Below are 13,616 nucleotides of genomic sequence, written 5' to 3' on the forward strand. Positions count from 1 at the left end.
CCGGCTCTTCTGGGGGCTGCTATGGCAGCTCTCGCCACTGGTCCAGGAGGGCATGGGAGTGGGCATGTGCCCCTGGATCTGGGTGGGGTAGGCTGGGCCAGGCTGCACTTCAGTAGACTAGCCCCAGCTGCTCACTGCTGGGCTGTGCTCTGCAGGGTGGGTGGAGCCAATGGTGTGCTCTGTGTGGTTACCCCCAGCCACAGCCTGGAGCACCACCCAGAACACAGCCCTGGCTCTGCTTGCACTGTGCAGTGGGGACTACGGGGGGGCTGCAGCCACTCTGAAATTCCCCAAAGCCCCTGCTGCTGGCCCTGCCCCAATTTGGGTGGACACGCCCATCCCCATGTCCTGCCGCTGCTCACCCAGCCAGGGCGAGGTGGGGCAAAGCCATGGCTTATCCAGGAGGCATGGGGAGGCTGGAACGGCTTCCACCACTGCGCACCGCTTGTCTGAGCAGCACAGTGGCACCATCCCACACCTCCCCACCCCAGCTGGGCAAGGGGCAGAAGGGCATAGCCCCAACTCCCAGTGCTTCCACCACCTGTCCGAAGTGCAGCCTGGCCCAGCCTGCTCCACGCAGACCTGGGGGCACACGCTTGCTCCCATACCCTCCCAGACCGGTGGTGAGAGCTGCCAGAGGAGCCACCGGAAGAGCAGCTCCCAGACTGGCAGCACGTAGGAGCCCCCCTCCCCAAGTCCTGCACCACATAAGCAGTTTTGGGAAGCTGTTGTGGGCTGGTCAGCACCTCTCCTACTTCCCCAGCAACAGTTCACCAAACCCAGAGCCTGCGGGCCCTGTGGTTCCTCCCTGCCTCTGCTGCTGCCACCTGTGCCCAATAACAGCTAAGCACATAGCCCTGGCCCACGCCCGCTCTGGACCTGCCCCAGGCAGAGTGGACCAGCTCCAAGCCAGCTGAGACCCAAGTGCACAGCCCTGTTCCTGGCCCACCTTGTGCCTGCTTCAAGCCAGCTCGCCACCCACACAATGAGCGGCAGCGCTCAAGCAGAAGCTGCTGCTGGGCGCAGGGGAAAAGCAGGCGCCCCCCCCCCCTTGCCCCTGCTGGGCCCTTCTTGCTGCTGCCACCTAAAGCCCATGCCTGGGCTGCCCTGTGGCTCCCCTCCACTGCCACTGCTGGGCAGCCCGGAGGCAACATTGGTGGCAGTGGTGATGGCAGTAGGGAGGAGCCACAGGGCAGCCTGGGCATGGGCTCTGGGTGGTTGCAGCGAGAAGGGCCTGGCAGCAGCACAGGGAAGTGGCTGCTTTTCCCCTGAGCCCAGCAGCAGCTTCTCCCTGGGCGCTACTGCTCATTGTGGGTGGGCTAGTCTGGAGAAGGTGAGGGGTGGGCTGGGGTTGGGGCTGTATATGCACATTCTGGCTGGTCTGGAGCTGGTTCATACCAGTCAGGGCAGGTCTGGAGTGCGCATGGGGTTGGCTGGGGTCGAGGCTGTGTACATGGGTCCCTGCCAGTTCCTATGTGGCTGGTGGTGGCAACTAGAAGGAGCAGTCCCACTGTGCACCTGTGGGGTGTATGCCATGGGCCGGACGGGGCCTGGACAAGGTAGGACCAAGGGACCTGCTGTGGGCCAGATCTAACCTGTGGCCCGTGTTTTGCTTAACCCTGATCTAGACGCATCAGGGTGAATTAAGAAAGGGTGATGAGACGATTGTAGCAGGGTGTGGGGCCTGGATACGTAGAAGCCGGCAGTAGTGGCAGGGGGTGAGGGAGTGGCGGGGGGCCAGACACGAAGCCGGCAGTGTGGAGTCACCAGCAGGAGGTGGGCCCCGTAGGAGGGGGTTTCTGCTCCGCCCGGCTCCGCGGGGCCCCCCAAAGCATGGGGCCCAGGGTAGTTGCCCCGATTCGCATCCCCCTAGGGATGGTCCTGATGACTATAGTTCTAAGCTTTACTCATAATTTGACAGAATACCATTTTGGGTATTGTGGCGGTGAAGTGCCCCCACAGGCTCTCGAGGGAGAGAAAGGAGGACCCGCAGACCCCAGACCCCAAGAGCAAGCCCCCAGAGGGGCGTACGTACCTGCTGAAGAGCAGCAGGAGCAGGAGCCGCGTTCGCGGCTGCAGCCGCACAAACCGCCATTACGCCGGCTGGGGGCGTGTTCCGGGGGGGGGAACAGGCGGAGCCTATCCCAGAGGCCGTAGCAGCTGCGGGAAAGTTTAAAAACGCCAGCAGAACAGGAAAAGAGGGGAAGCCGGAGAGAGAGAGTATAAGCGGGCTGCTCGTGCTGCGAGCTCGGGCACAGCGAGGAGAGGACCCAGCCTGCGGGTCCCAAGCAGGCAGCTTAGCTAAGAGCTGTAAGCCTTCTACGGGAGGCAGAGCAGCAGGCAGACAGAGAGTGCAAGCTGAGGCACTCTCTCAGTCTCCTGGAGTGGCTGACACTCAGGAGGCAGGGGAGCGCCCTGCTGTTGGTAGGAGAGGGGAGACAGCGAAGGCTCCAAGAGGGAGCTGGAATCAGGGGAAGCACCCTGCAGCTCCCCCTAACTCGGAGGAGTATTTCCTATAAAAGAAGAGAAAGGAGAAATCGCTCCCAGAAGGGAGGTAGAACGACCGGGAACTGGGAAACCGGTCTGAGGCCGTCATACGAGGCCTGGAAACATCTGGGACGCATCACCCAGTGGTTGGCGCATGGACGGAGTGTAGGGGAGGCGGAGCCCCGTGGACCACCGCATCAGACGACCGTGAGTAACACCGTCTATCGGGAGGCCCCACCCAGGATAAAGATCTCCACTGTAGACTCCTCTTAAAGTATATGTTTACATCCAAGTCGTCGTTGTGGCAGACGAGTTGAGGGGAGGGGCAACACCCCGATAGACCAGGCAGAGCGGGGCACAGGCGCCACAGGTATTTAATGTAAAACAGAATCTGAGTCAGAAATCTGATCATAAGAGACTTTTTTACTAAACCACTGCGTATTCAAAGAACTATTCTAGACAAAATTATAGCAGCTGTAATTTGTATGAACAGGAACTTTTCTAAATCAAAAAATCAAAAAATCAAAAGAATTAATGTAAAATGGCAGTTTATGACATAGTCTACCAACATTTTAAGTATTCAAGGAAAAATGAAGCTAGATAGATGTTCTTTAAACATATGCACAGCTTAAGCATTATATTTGGTTTCATAGGTAATTCAAATGATGAAGATGGGTTTTTGCAGTTTGCAAACCTTCATGTTTTAGCAATGCAAGCATTTTAGTTCATTCTGTAAGACTTTTAATACCCTTGATATTCTAGTCAATTAATCTGATCCTTACCATAGCACTGAAATACAAAATCAAAATAATGAAAAATGTAAAGGTAAAGCAGTGTCAGATAAGGCTCTACTGATCTAGGTAGGGAAGTAAGTTTGAGTCCTTTCCAACCCACAATAGCCTCTTGACTTCTGACCTCTGATTTAAAGGGGATATTCTTTTGTTAATATCTTTTTCTCAGGAGTCACAGACTATATCAAGTCTTTTCAAAGTAAGTAAATCTCCATCTAGCATCTTAATTTAGAGGACAATTCTTCTGTGGCTGAATGAATACCAGATAGGCAGGGAAGAACTGATAAAGGCCTCCATGAAGCCTTCTTTTAGAACATCACTTTAGAAGACTCCTTTCTTCTGAAGGCCTGTAATTTCTGTAGCTAGTGTTACATGAATTCCTAAGGGCTGCTTCATCAGTGCAAACAGAGGGGCAAGAAATGATGGAACTAACATGTGAAGCTCATTTAGATTTTCCCTTTCTTGGAGTAATTCACAGCATGAGAGAAGGGCTGGGGTATTTCTTGACCTTTCTCAAAATGGCAAAATGTTTGTCCTTTTCTCCTGGTTGGGCTGGCCTAAACAAAAATCCATACTCTTGACACGGAAAGGTAACCACTATCTTTTTCCTGGATGAGGCCTTATGTACATGATGTGTAGCATAACTTAAAAACATATGTTACACCCGATGCTAACCAGAATTTGTGCAAATGCTAGCCAGAATTCAATAATAAAAAAGGAGTTCAGCTTAATGTCTATGAGCTGAATCTCCCAAAACAAGTGCTCTGCTCCCAGTGTAGTAATGGCCTGAGATCTTGTAGTGGCCAGAGAAAATGCTACAAGGACACACTGAAGGCATACCTCAAGAAAATAGATGCTAACATCAAGAGCTGGGAAGAGCTGGCTGCCGACTGACTCCAGTGTTGCCACAACCACAACCAAGTGGCAGCTCATTCAGAGGTAAAGTATCTTGCCCTTGAAGCAGAGAAGAGAGAATGGAGGAAGGAAAAGGCGAGAAATCCTAGCCTACAGCCTACCCTTCTCTGCAGAAAGACCTGCAACTTCTGCAGATGGGTCTGTGGTTCAAGGATTGGACTCTTATGTCATCTAAAGACTCATCAATGAGCCATGGTAGAGATCATCCTCAAACTGAGGGATTGCTGACAATGTTCAAATTTAATATAGTTGTTGGCTGCTCCATTCAAAATATTTTAAATTACAGATGGACAAGATTCTTTGGGTACATCTAATATCTTTTATTAGACCAAGTCAAATAGTTGGAAAAATTCTTCTTTGCAAGCTTTCAGGTATAAATATACCCTTTGTCAGGCTGATGAAGTATCTGCAGTCCATGTGTGCTCTTCCTGGATAGAATTAATAGTAAAGAAGCCAGAGGCTGCTATGCATGCAAGAAAGCCAGTCAGTCAAGATGTAAATTGAGGAGTCAGTGGGTGAGACACAGGTTGGGGGTGGAGGGGAGGACAATGAACATAGGTGGTAAATAGTGGAGAGGTACCTGGGGAGTCAGATGTTAGGCAGGTTATAATATGTCATAAATCCATTGTCTATATTTAGTCCATGATTTTTTGCATCCAGTAGGTTGAAGAAGTGAAGTTTATAGCCTTGTCTGTGAAACGTGTTTAATTTTACAAAACACGCTTCACAGATGAGCCTACAAATGTCACTTCATCAACCTAGTGGATAGAGTGCACACTAGATTCCAGGTCCCTGATCTTCTAGATTAAAGTTAAAAAAATGGATTGCATATATACACCCCATAAAAATGTTTTGATATTGCAGTCAGCCTTCTAGGCCAAAAATTTGAAAAGGAGCCCTTGTCTGGTGAGGAAGATAATGGAATATGAGGAACACTGCTGCCATGGGGGACTTACAACCATGTTTACTGACATGGCTGTAAAAAAGCAGACTGAAGTAATCAAGACTAATACAACTGGTAACAGGTATAGAGTTTACAGGTTTAGAGCTTACTGGCATAAAGGTTACAGATTTTGAGGTTGTCAGCTTGGTGGTAAAGGTTTTTGCAGAGGGATGTAGTACTAAGGAATAAGTGATAAACAATATATGAAACTCCCAGTGCTCCTAGTATGATCCTGACAACTCAGAGAAGATGGTGCACTAGTGAGGATAAACCAGAAGTGCCAGTCAGATTTCTAAACTAAGAAAGATTTAAAAGGCTCTGCATTATGCACCTTATATTTCTTTTTTATCAGTACCATGAAAACAGATACCAAGTAGACTCGATCTCCTAGACACTCCTGCTTGAACTGGTCTCTGATTCAAGGCAGACTCAAGCAGAAACTCAGGATAATTTCACACAGAATGCAGCCTTTTAGATTCAGAAGTCACATTTCTGATAACTGGGGCATTGGTAAATACCACATTTAGCTGAACAGATATCTGCAAATGAATAAATCTCAGAGTCTGACACAAGTCTGCTAGACGTTTCTGCAAGAAAAGCTTTCAACCAATCATTCTCAAAGCAGATTTAGCTTGAGATGAATTGCAGATTACATTTGCAGCAACATGCAATTTTTTAAAACAAGTATCTTCATAGTACTAGTAAAGAGTATAAGAACATTGCATGGGTGTGCAGGGAAAAAATTAGGAAGGCCAAGACACAATTTGAGATGCAGCTGGCAAAGGACTTAAAAGGCAATAAAAAGGGATTCTACAAGTAAGAGGAAGACCAGAGAAACCATAGACCCCTTATGGCATACAGAAGGCAATCTAGTTACGTATGTGTAACAGGGAATTCTTACCCTGTTATGGGGAAGTAGAATGAGCCCTTTAAGGGATGAGTTTTTGTGAACCAGACAAAGGTAGCAAGCAAGGCTGGGGTTAAAAAACTGCCTTGTGGTCAGGCCAGCTAAAAGGGCACCTGACTGGAAGGGGGTGGGGCTTGGGAGGCATATAAACCCAAACCCTGACCCAAGAGGGCAGTCTGTTTTGGGAGGCTGAAGAGCTCTGCAGCCAAAATGCTGTGGCAGTCCTAAGGTTAGGGAAACTGCTGCCAGGGGGGACTACAAGCAAGGGGGAGAAGGCTTGCAGGGAGCCAGGATTCAGGATAATGAGTTTGGTACAGCCGGTGAGCGTAGACTTTTGTTACAGCCAGAAGGCTTATATTTTGGTTTGTGGTTTAAGCCAGTGCACCAGGTAGGACTAAAATAGGAGATAAGGAGGTCCTATTGTTGCCCAGGGGGTGCATGGTTGCTTTGAGCCCTACTAAGCATTGGGCCTGAGGTGCTGACAGGACCAGAGGTCCTGGGGTTCCAGAGAAGCATGAGGTTTGAGCCTTCTAGGGTAGGGTGCAAGCCGTTGTAGCCCAAGAGGGGCAAAGACAATGGTCAGGGGCCCAGAAGCCCAAGAAGGGCAGAGACAAGGGCCCAAGGGGGCAAGATCAGGTCTGGGTCATAGAAGCCAGGTTTAACACACTAGACCTAAGCTGGGAGGCACCCACATGGATAAGAGGGGCCAAAGGTGGAACATGGACACCCCCAGAAGGCTGTGTCGACCTTGAAGTAGCCTAACAAGGTGATAATGGGTAACATCTATGAGGCATGGTGCAACTAGAGAGGTAGGAGGCTGCGAGTTTAGCTTTTGAGGCAACAGAGCTTAAGGCCTAGATGGGCCCAAAAGGCTCATTTAGCTCAAGGGGTACAGCCGAGAACTGCAGGGTCTAAGGCGGTGAACTATTTGAAAGAAGGGCCATGGCATAACCTGGAGCTTGGGGGCAGCCTCCTTTTTCATACACTAGTTGATGACATCAAGGTGTGGTAGGGGAGAGAAAACATCAGGGGTGTGATCCTGTTACAGTGTGATACAGAGAAAGCTGTAGTAGTTAATGTCCTTTTTATATGTCAGTCTTCACAAAGAGGGGCAGCTACCGGATGACAAGTGCAGTTGGCAGTAAAAATAAGGAAGGCGACAAACCATCTAGCATGGTAGAACAAGTTAGGGATTACAGGTTAGCTAGATGTATTTAAGTTGGCAGGGCCAGTTGGGATGCATCCTAGGGTACTCAAAAAGTTGACTGAGGTAATTGCAGAGCCACTGGTTATTCTCTTTGAGGACTTGTGGAAGCAGGGTGAGGTCCTGGATGACTGGAAAAGGGCAAATATAGTGCCCATCTTTAAGAAAAGGAAGAAGGAACACCCTGGGAACTATAGATCAGTCAGCCTGACATAGATACCTAAAACGATCATGGAACAGATCATCAAGGAATCTATTCTGAACCATCTAGAGAGCCACTGTGCACTTGATAAACCTGGGGGAAGGCTGAGGGAAGAGAAGAATTGGGGATGCGGGGAGGGAGGGAACAAATTAATATTGTGAGTGTCCGGAGGCAGTGAGAAGGAAGTGCTACTGGCCTGTAATGACCTTGGTGTTAAGAGGGTACAAGGTCCCACCGGCTGCTTACAGCTACAGCAGAATCCATGTAAACACATTCTTAATGAAAAGCAAATGCAACTTCCAGTGCATACAACTAGTCTGAACAGTAAGACATTCTACAGCTCTTCTACCATTTCTGTCCCCATACTCTAGGGCATGGGTACTCAACCTCTGGCCCGTGGGTCAAATGTGGCCTGCAGAGCCTTGGAATCTGAACCACAGGGCTCCCCAAGGATCAGGAAATTTGGCAGCAGGGGAGGAGTGGTTGTTAATATGCCATCCCTCCTTGCTGTCAAAATCCCAAGCCCTGTATGATGGGTCAGAGCTGGGCCACAACTCTCCCACAGAGTCAGACTGGCACCCCCCCTGCCATGCAGCTGGTTCAGGGCTGATCTATGGCCCCTTCTCTCCCCCACCTTCTCCTCCCCCTGCAGGTCTGGGGCATGCTGTCTTCCCTCCATCAGACCATTTTTGAGGCAACAGAGCTTAAGGCCTAGATGGTCTTCCCTCCACTAGACCATTCCCCCTTCCCTCCCACCCAGACAGGTTGGGGCTGAGCCATCTCCCCTTCCTCCTCTGAGGTTGGACCACACTCCCTCTCCCCTAGGGGCTGGACTGGAGCTGGGTCATGCCCTCACCCCTTCTGGAGGGCCATGCTGGGGCTGGGTCAAGCCCTATTCCATGATATGGCTAAACTGGGGCTGGGCTGCTCCCTGCTACACCAGCCACTGGATTGGGTCTACTGGCTGGATCCAGCCCTGCCCATCTGGGGAACCGCTTATCTGTATTCTTTTTCAGGTAGGAAGGATATAGAGTTTGTTTCTTTCATTTTTTCCTCTTGCCACTACAGGCATAATTAAATTTTATGTTCAAGAGTTTTAGTGAAAAAGAACATTCTGGGCTCAAGCACGGAGCAGTGACGTACCTGGAGGAAACAGTTTAGAACAAGGAGTTATTAAATTCACGGAGATTAGGGATCATCATTAATTGAGCTAATAATCATAGGAAATTATAAGCATTTCTGAAATCAGCTGTTTTCAGGGAAGACTGTTTTTTGAGGAAAATATTGTTTCTTTTCTTGTAACTTTCACCAGTCCTTGAACTGGCTGCTATGAAAGAGTCAATGCTTTATGCTCTCAGTCCAGCAATGTGGATTGATTTAATTAGCATGATTTAAAACAGAGATGTCCAACAGGCTGGATCGGGCACTGCATGTGGCATACTGAGTCTGGGGTGTGGGCTGCATGCAGCACCCTGGATCGCTCTTCTGTGCTGCCTGCAGCACCATGTCCAGCTTGCATGCTGCAGACAACACAGGTCCTGTCCCAGCCCCACACCACATGCACAATAAGCCCTGGGGCCAGCACATGCTGGACCCCGCACCACAGGTGCCGCAGAGGGTGGGTCCCAGTCTGGCCTACAGGTCCACCTTCCAAACCACATCTGGCCCACATTATCCCTCAAGGCTGGATGAGTTTTACACCCCAGATTTAAAACAATAAGCAGGAAACTGGGAAGATATATTTTGGCTGGGATGATATATTAAGCAAGATGTTGGGCTAGATGACCTCCTGAGGTCCCTTCCAACTCTAATTTTCTATCATTCTAGATGAAACCTTGATCAAAATAATGGATTTAATTCTTGTTTTTTATTTATATTTTTTAGTTATTTCATAAAGAAAAGTTTGTTTTGTATGCCAGCACTGTCCAGTTTCTAAGTGGCTTGGGGAAGGGGGGGGGCACTCACTGGCTAGTCATAGACATTCAAAAAGCCCGAGGTGGAATTGATCTATGTTATGTGGTTTTCTGTAAGGGGCATAGCTTAGATAGGCAGTGAACAAAATGTACATTTGCCCTTTGGGGGAGGGGGGGAAGGGGGGAGAGCAAATCTTAGACCAGCTTCAGCCAGGCAGCTCCTGCTCCTGGCTGCCTTCCACCCTGCCAGGTGGGCGGAGTGGCCGGGAGGAAGCCAGGAGCTGAAGCCAGAGCCCTGCGCACTGGGGCAAAAGCTGCCAAGTTAAAGCTTCCCCACCCTGTCCCGAGTGAAACAGCAGGGGCAGGAGCATGAGCAGGAAGAGATGCTGCAGGAACCAAGGGGAACTGAGTAGCACCTGGGCAGCTGAAACTGCACTGGAAGCAGCCCTGCCAGTAAGCTGTGTGCACCGGCCGGGACTGGTACCGGTGGGCACAGGCGGTATGAAGCACTGGCTGCCGCAGGGTGGGGCTCAGCCCCATACAGAGCTCCACAGAAGCAGCTGCAGGCCAGATCCAATCAATTGGTAGTTGTGCCCTGCGGGCCGGATCTGGCTCATGGGCCATAATTTGCCCACCCCTGATTTATAGCCTTTGCACTTTATCTGCTTCTTTTTGCTAGCCTGGAAGATGTACTAGATTCCTTTACTGAAGCAATTATATTGTTTAATATATGTTTTTTTATTCTTAATTTTTACATATTTGTTACCCTAGACAATGCCACTTAATGTAACAAATTTAAGCATTTATATCATTGTCAATTTTCAATAGATTTATTTTCAAAAAGATAGATGTATTATGTTGAAAAAAAAATCTTTATTTTTATTTTTTACATCATTATTTTTTTCTCCTTCCTGCCAGTACATTATAGGAAGCTATGCTTGCATGAAATGGATCTCATTTCATATCAATGGATACAAAAAATAAAATTCTCCAATCAAAATTCTGTTGTTGGAAGTCTCGTTTTTCCACAGATATATGTCTTGGTGTTTTTATTGTATTTTTTCATGTGTTGTACACTCCTAGATATAGTATGCCCCTTTATTTTGATGGGGAGCCTGAAGGAAAAAAAAAAAGCCTTGGACTCTGTGTCAAGTCTGGATCAGACCTGGCTTATGGCTCCAGAGCCAGGACATGGTCCCAGGCTTGGTGCACAGCCCCAGAGAAAGCATAGAGGGTCGGACCTGGCATGTGGCTCTGGAGGTAGTACGTGGGGTCAGACCTGGTAAACCAGCTCTGGAGCTGTATGCCAGATCAGACCTGGCATGCGAAATCCAGCTGTATACCAACCTCACGCACCAGTTCGACCCAGGACATAGTTGAGGAGGTGGGGTTCCTCACAGGTCTGGCAGGGAGGGGTGGAGGGAAGGAGCAGTGGCAGTGTTAAATTGTAGTGGCTCTCAGAGCCACGGCAATTAATGCTACCACTGCTTTGCCTCTTCCCCACCCAGCTTCTGGACTCATGGTGAACCCCTTTTCCTCACACATAATGCACACCCCAATTTTCCCCAGCTGGTTTTGGGTGGAAAGATGTGATTTATATGCAAGAATAGGGTAAACGTACATTTTTGCTACTTCTGGGCTTTGTTCACAGATACTGTTAGAATTGCTTAGGTGATGTGGGAGTAACTAATTTTAAATCTGTCTGCTTGATTAAGTAGTTTTAAGATTAAAGAAATGCTTGTAAATGTATGAAATTTCACGATGAAAGATAACACACTCCAACATTCTGTACTACACAAACCCTTGATGGCGATTAAAGCTGGGTGGGAATTTTTTTGATGATGATGTCTTTTTTCTGCTAAATATTTTATCAAAGTACATAACACAACATCAAGGAAATGGTGAGTAAGATGGGCAGGAGAGATGGATACAATGTGACAGGTTTCTTCAACATCAATGGATTTACTGTTGCTTTGTAAAAGGAGTAGAATAATAGCCAGTAGCATTTAAGATTATATTCTTCCTCACTTATCTCTCTCCTCCCCATCAAACTGGCAGAAACCCTGCCTACAGTCACATAAATATTCATGTACTGGGATTTATTTGTTCTGCTTTCATTAGCTGTTCATAACTCACCACAACTTTATTTTTTTAATTAATTAAAACAGTGGAAAGTCTATGTGGATTTTTATAAAATCCAATTATCAATAGGTAAGTAGTTTTTATTACTGCATTAAATATATATTTTATAAAGCCAACTTTAAGAAAGTAACATATAGTTTTAAATACTGAAAATATTTGTGGTACTGCACACTTTAACCAATGATTTTGACCGTATGTTATGTTAGAAAATGTTAACATCTAATAATTAGCATGTTTTTAGTATGAACACATTCTTGAAAGGGTGTAAATTCCAGGGTTAGTCAGTTTTTACAATGAAAAAAATCAAAATAAAAGGCTACCTATCTAGTTTCTCTTTGTTTACAGTTTATCAAATGAACAGAAACAACTTCAATATTGTACCTCTGTTTTTACTTTGTTGTCTCCAAAGCACAGGTGCTGAAGGTAGGCTGCTGCATTTGCTTGAACTGATGGGAACTGGTGTTGAAGCATGTGAATGACTTCAGGCAATTCTGGATCTCTCCAGGCAAACTCCCTTCATTAGATAAACAAATTCAAGGGAAGGTATTAGTTTGTATGTACTTACTGGGAAAATGTTAGTAGTTTTCTAAAATAGTATTTTGTCCTGAAGTGTCAGACGGAAGTATGGAGGCTGTTATGTCAAAGTTATTCACTGTGAGTCATACTACTTTTCAGTTCTCCCGTTAGTAAATAACTCTTATTCTTAAGAACTCATAGCAAAAAAAACCTAAAAAAATGACTGCACTTGCTTTTGTGGTCATCAGCATGCTACTGCTGATTGTACAACTAAATATAACATAAGTTAATTCTACTAAATGAAGCACTACAATCTATATAGACCGTTTATTGTTCTGTAGTCAATTATACTTGGACAAAGTAAGAACTGATGCAATTTTCTTCAACATATATCACATCAAAATAAAGTATCAGAAAGCTTTAGCAGCTTGAAGTGTTCAAGGATTGTTGGCTTACAAACAATGTTATTGAATCTGCTTCACCAAGGACACAGCTCTTATGTAGTCAAAAGCCAGCAAGTTTTTAAGCATGACCATAACATTAATCCAATTTACATCTTTAGAAACTTATGCAGAGCTATCTGTTGGGAAACTTTCTTTTTCTACAGAAAGTTAAACAACACAATACATATATTTCCCTCTTGCTGAAAATCTAGGCAAGTGAAATTATTGGAGCTCGGAGAACAGGGTAATATATAAAATTACTTTGGAGCACACAGGACTCAAAATACGATTTATTTATCTAAACTATGGGATATGTACTGTTGAACCTAATATCTTCTTTTAAAGATATTAGATAAATTAGTTAATGTTGGACTCAAATTTAAGATATGGACAACTTTAAGGAAGCTGTAAGAAAGCATATATTTTCATGATTTTTCTATATTTTAAATTAGAATGCTTGTTTGGATTCCACCTTTCTCTGTAGGAGCGTGATAGCCCCTCTCAAAAAGAGACTGAAGCTGACCAAAAGAAAGATAAAACTGTTTGATTGAGAAAGCAAATTAAAACACAAAGTAAAGGAACCATTTGATCAATCATAAATAAATGAAAACATATTCAAGTTCTGTCTTAATGTAAAGAATGAATAATAGCAGGCTCCCAGAATTTTTAGAAGACTACACAAAACATGTTATACTGTGCTTATCCTGATGGTTTAGCAACAACACATAACTAGTACATGCTATCTCTAAACTTAAGCTTACTCTTGCTAATACCTTGAACATACACGTAGAAGAATCAAATTAACAGCGTCCAAGGCTTCATTAGAAACACAAAGACTAAATAATTTTTTTCCAAATGAAACACAGAACTGATAGGAAAGACATCCTATTTTTGGCATCTTTCTTTAAAAAGAGATGTCCAAAATCTGCCAGTATATTCCTTGTATTTTGATCATACCTAAAAGTAAGATTTTTAACAGAGTGGTTTGGGGTTATTTTTTCCATATAGAAGTAGGGGCACATGAACTCTACAACCTCAAAACACATGATGATTCTCTTCATGATTTTTATCTAATCCAATGAGTATGAAGTGATATTAAGACAAAAAGTCTTGTACCTTCCTCAAAAAAAATTTAAACTAATGACCGAACTGC

General features: G+C 46.0%; 1 protein-coding gene across 5 annotated transcripts in view; it reads right to left on the reverse strand.

The window, feature by feature from the left end:
• The window catches only part of PKP4 (plakophilin 4), a 187,145-nt gene that overhangs the window by 76,031 nt on the left and 97,498 nt on the right, over positions 1-13,616 (reverse strand). For all 5 annotated transcript variants that reach the window (XM_025199920.1, XM_014518399.2, XM_014518401.2 and 2 more), the window contains exon 9: positions 11,886-12,018. In XM_025199920.1, coding sequence (XP_025055705.1) covers positions 11,886-12,018 — 133 coding nt within the window. The remainder of the gene's footprint in view (positions 1-11,885; positions 12,019-13,616) is intronic.

Source organism: Alligator sinensis, unplaced genomic scaffold, assembly GCF_000455745.1.
Source record: "Alligator sinensis unplaced genomic scaffold, ASM45574v1 scaffold389_1, whole genome shotgun sequence".
In the NCBI taxonomy this organism is placed as follows: domain Eukaryota; kingdom Metazoa; phylum Chordata; order Crocodylia; family Alligatoridae; genus Alligator; species Alligator sinensis.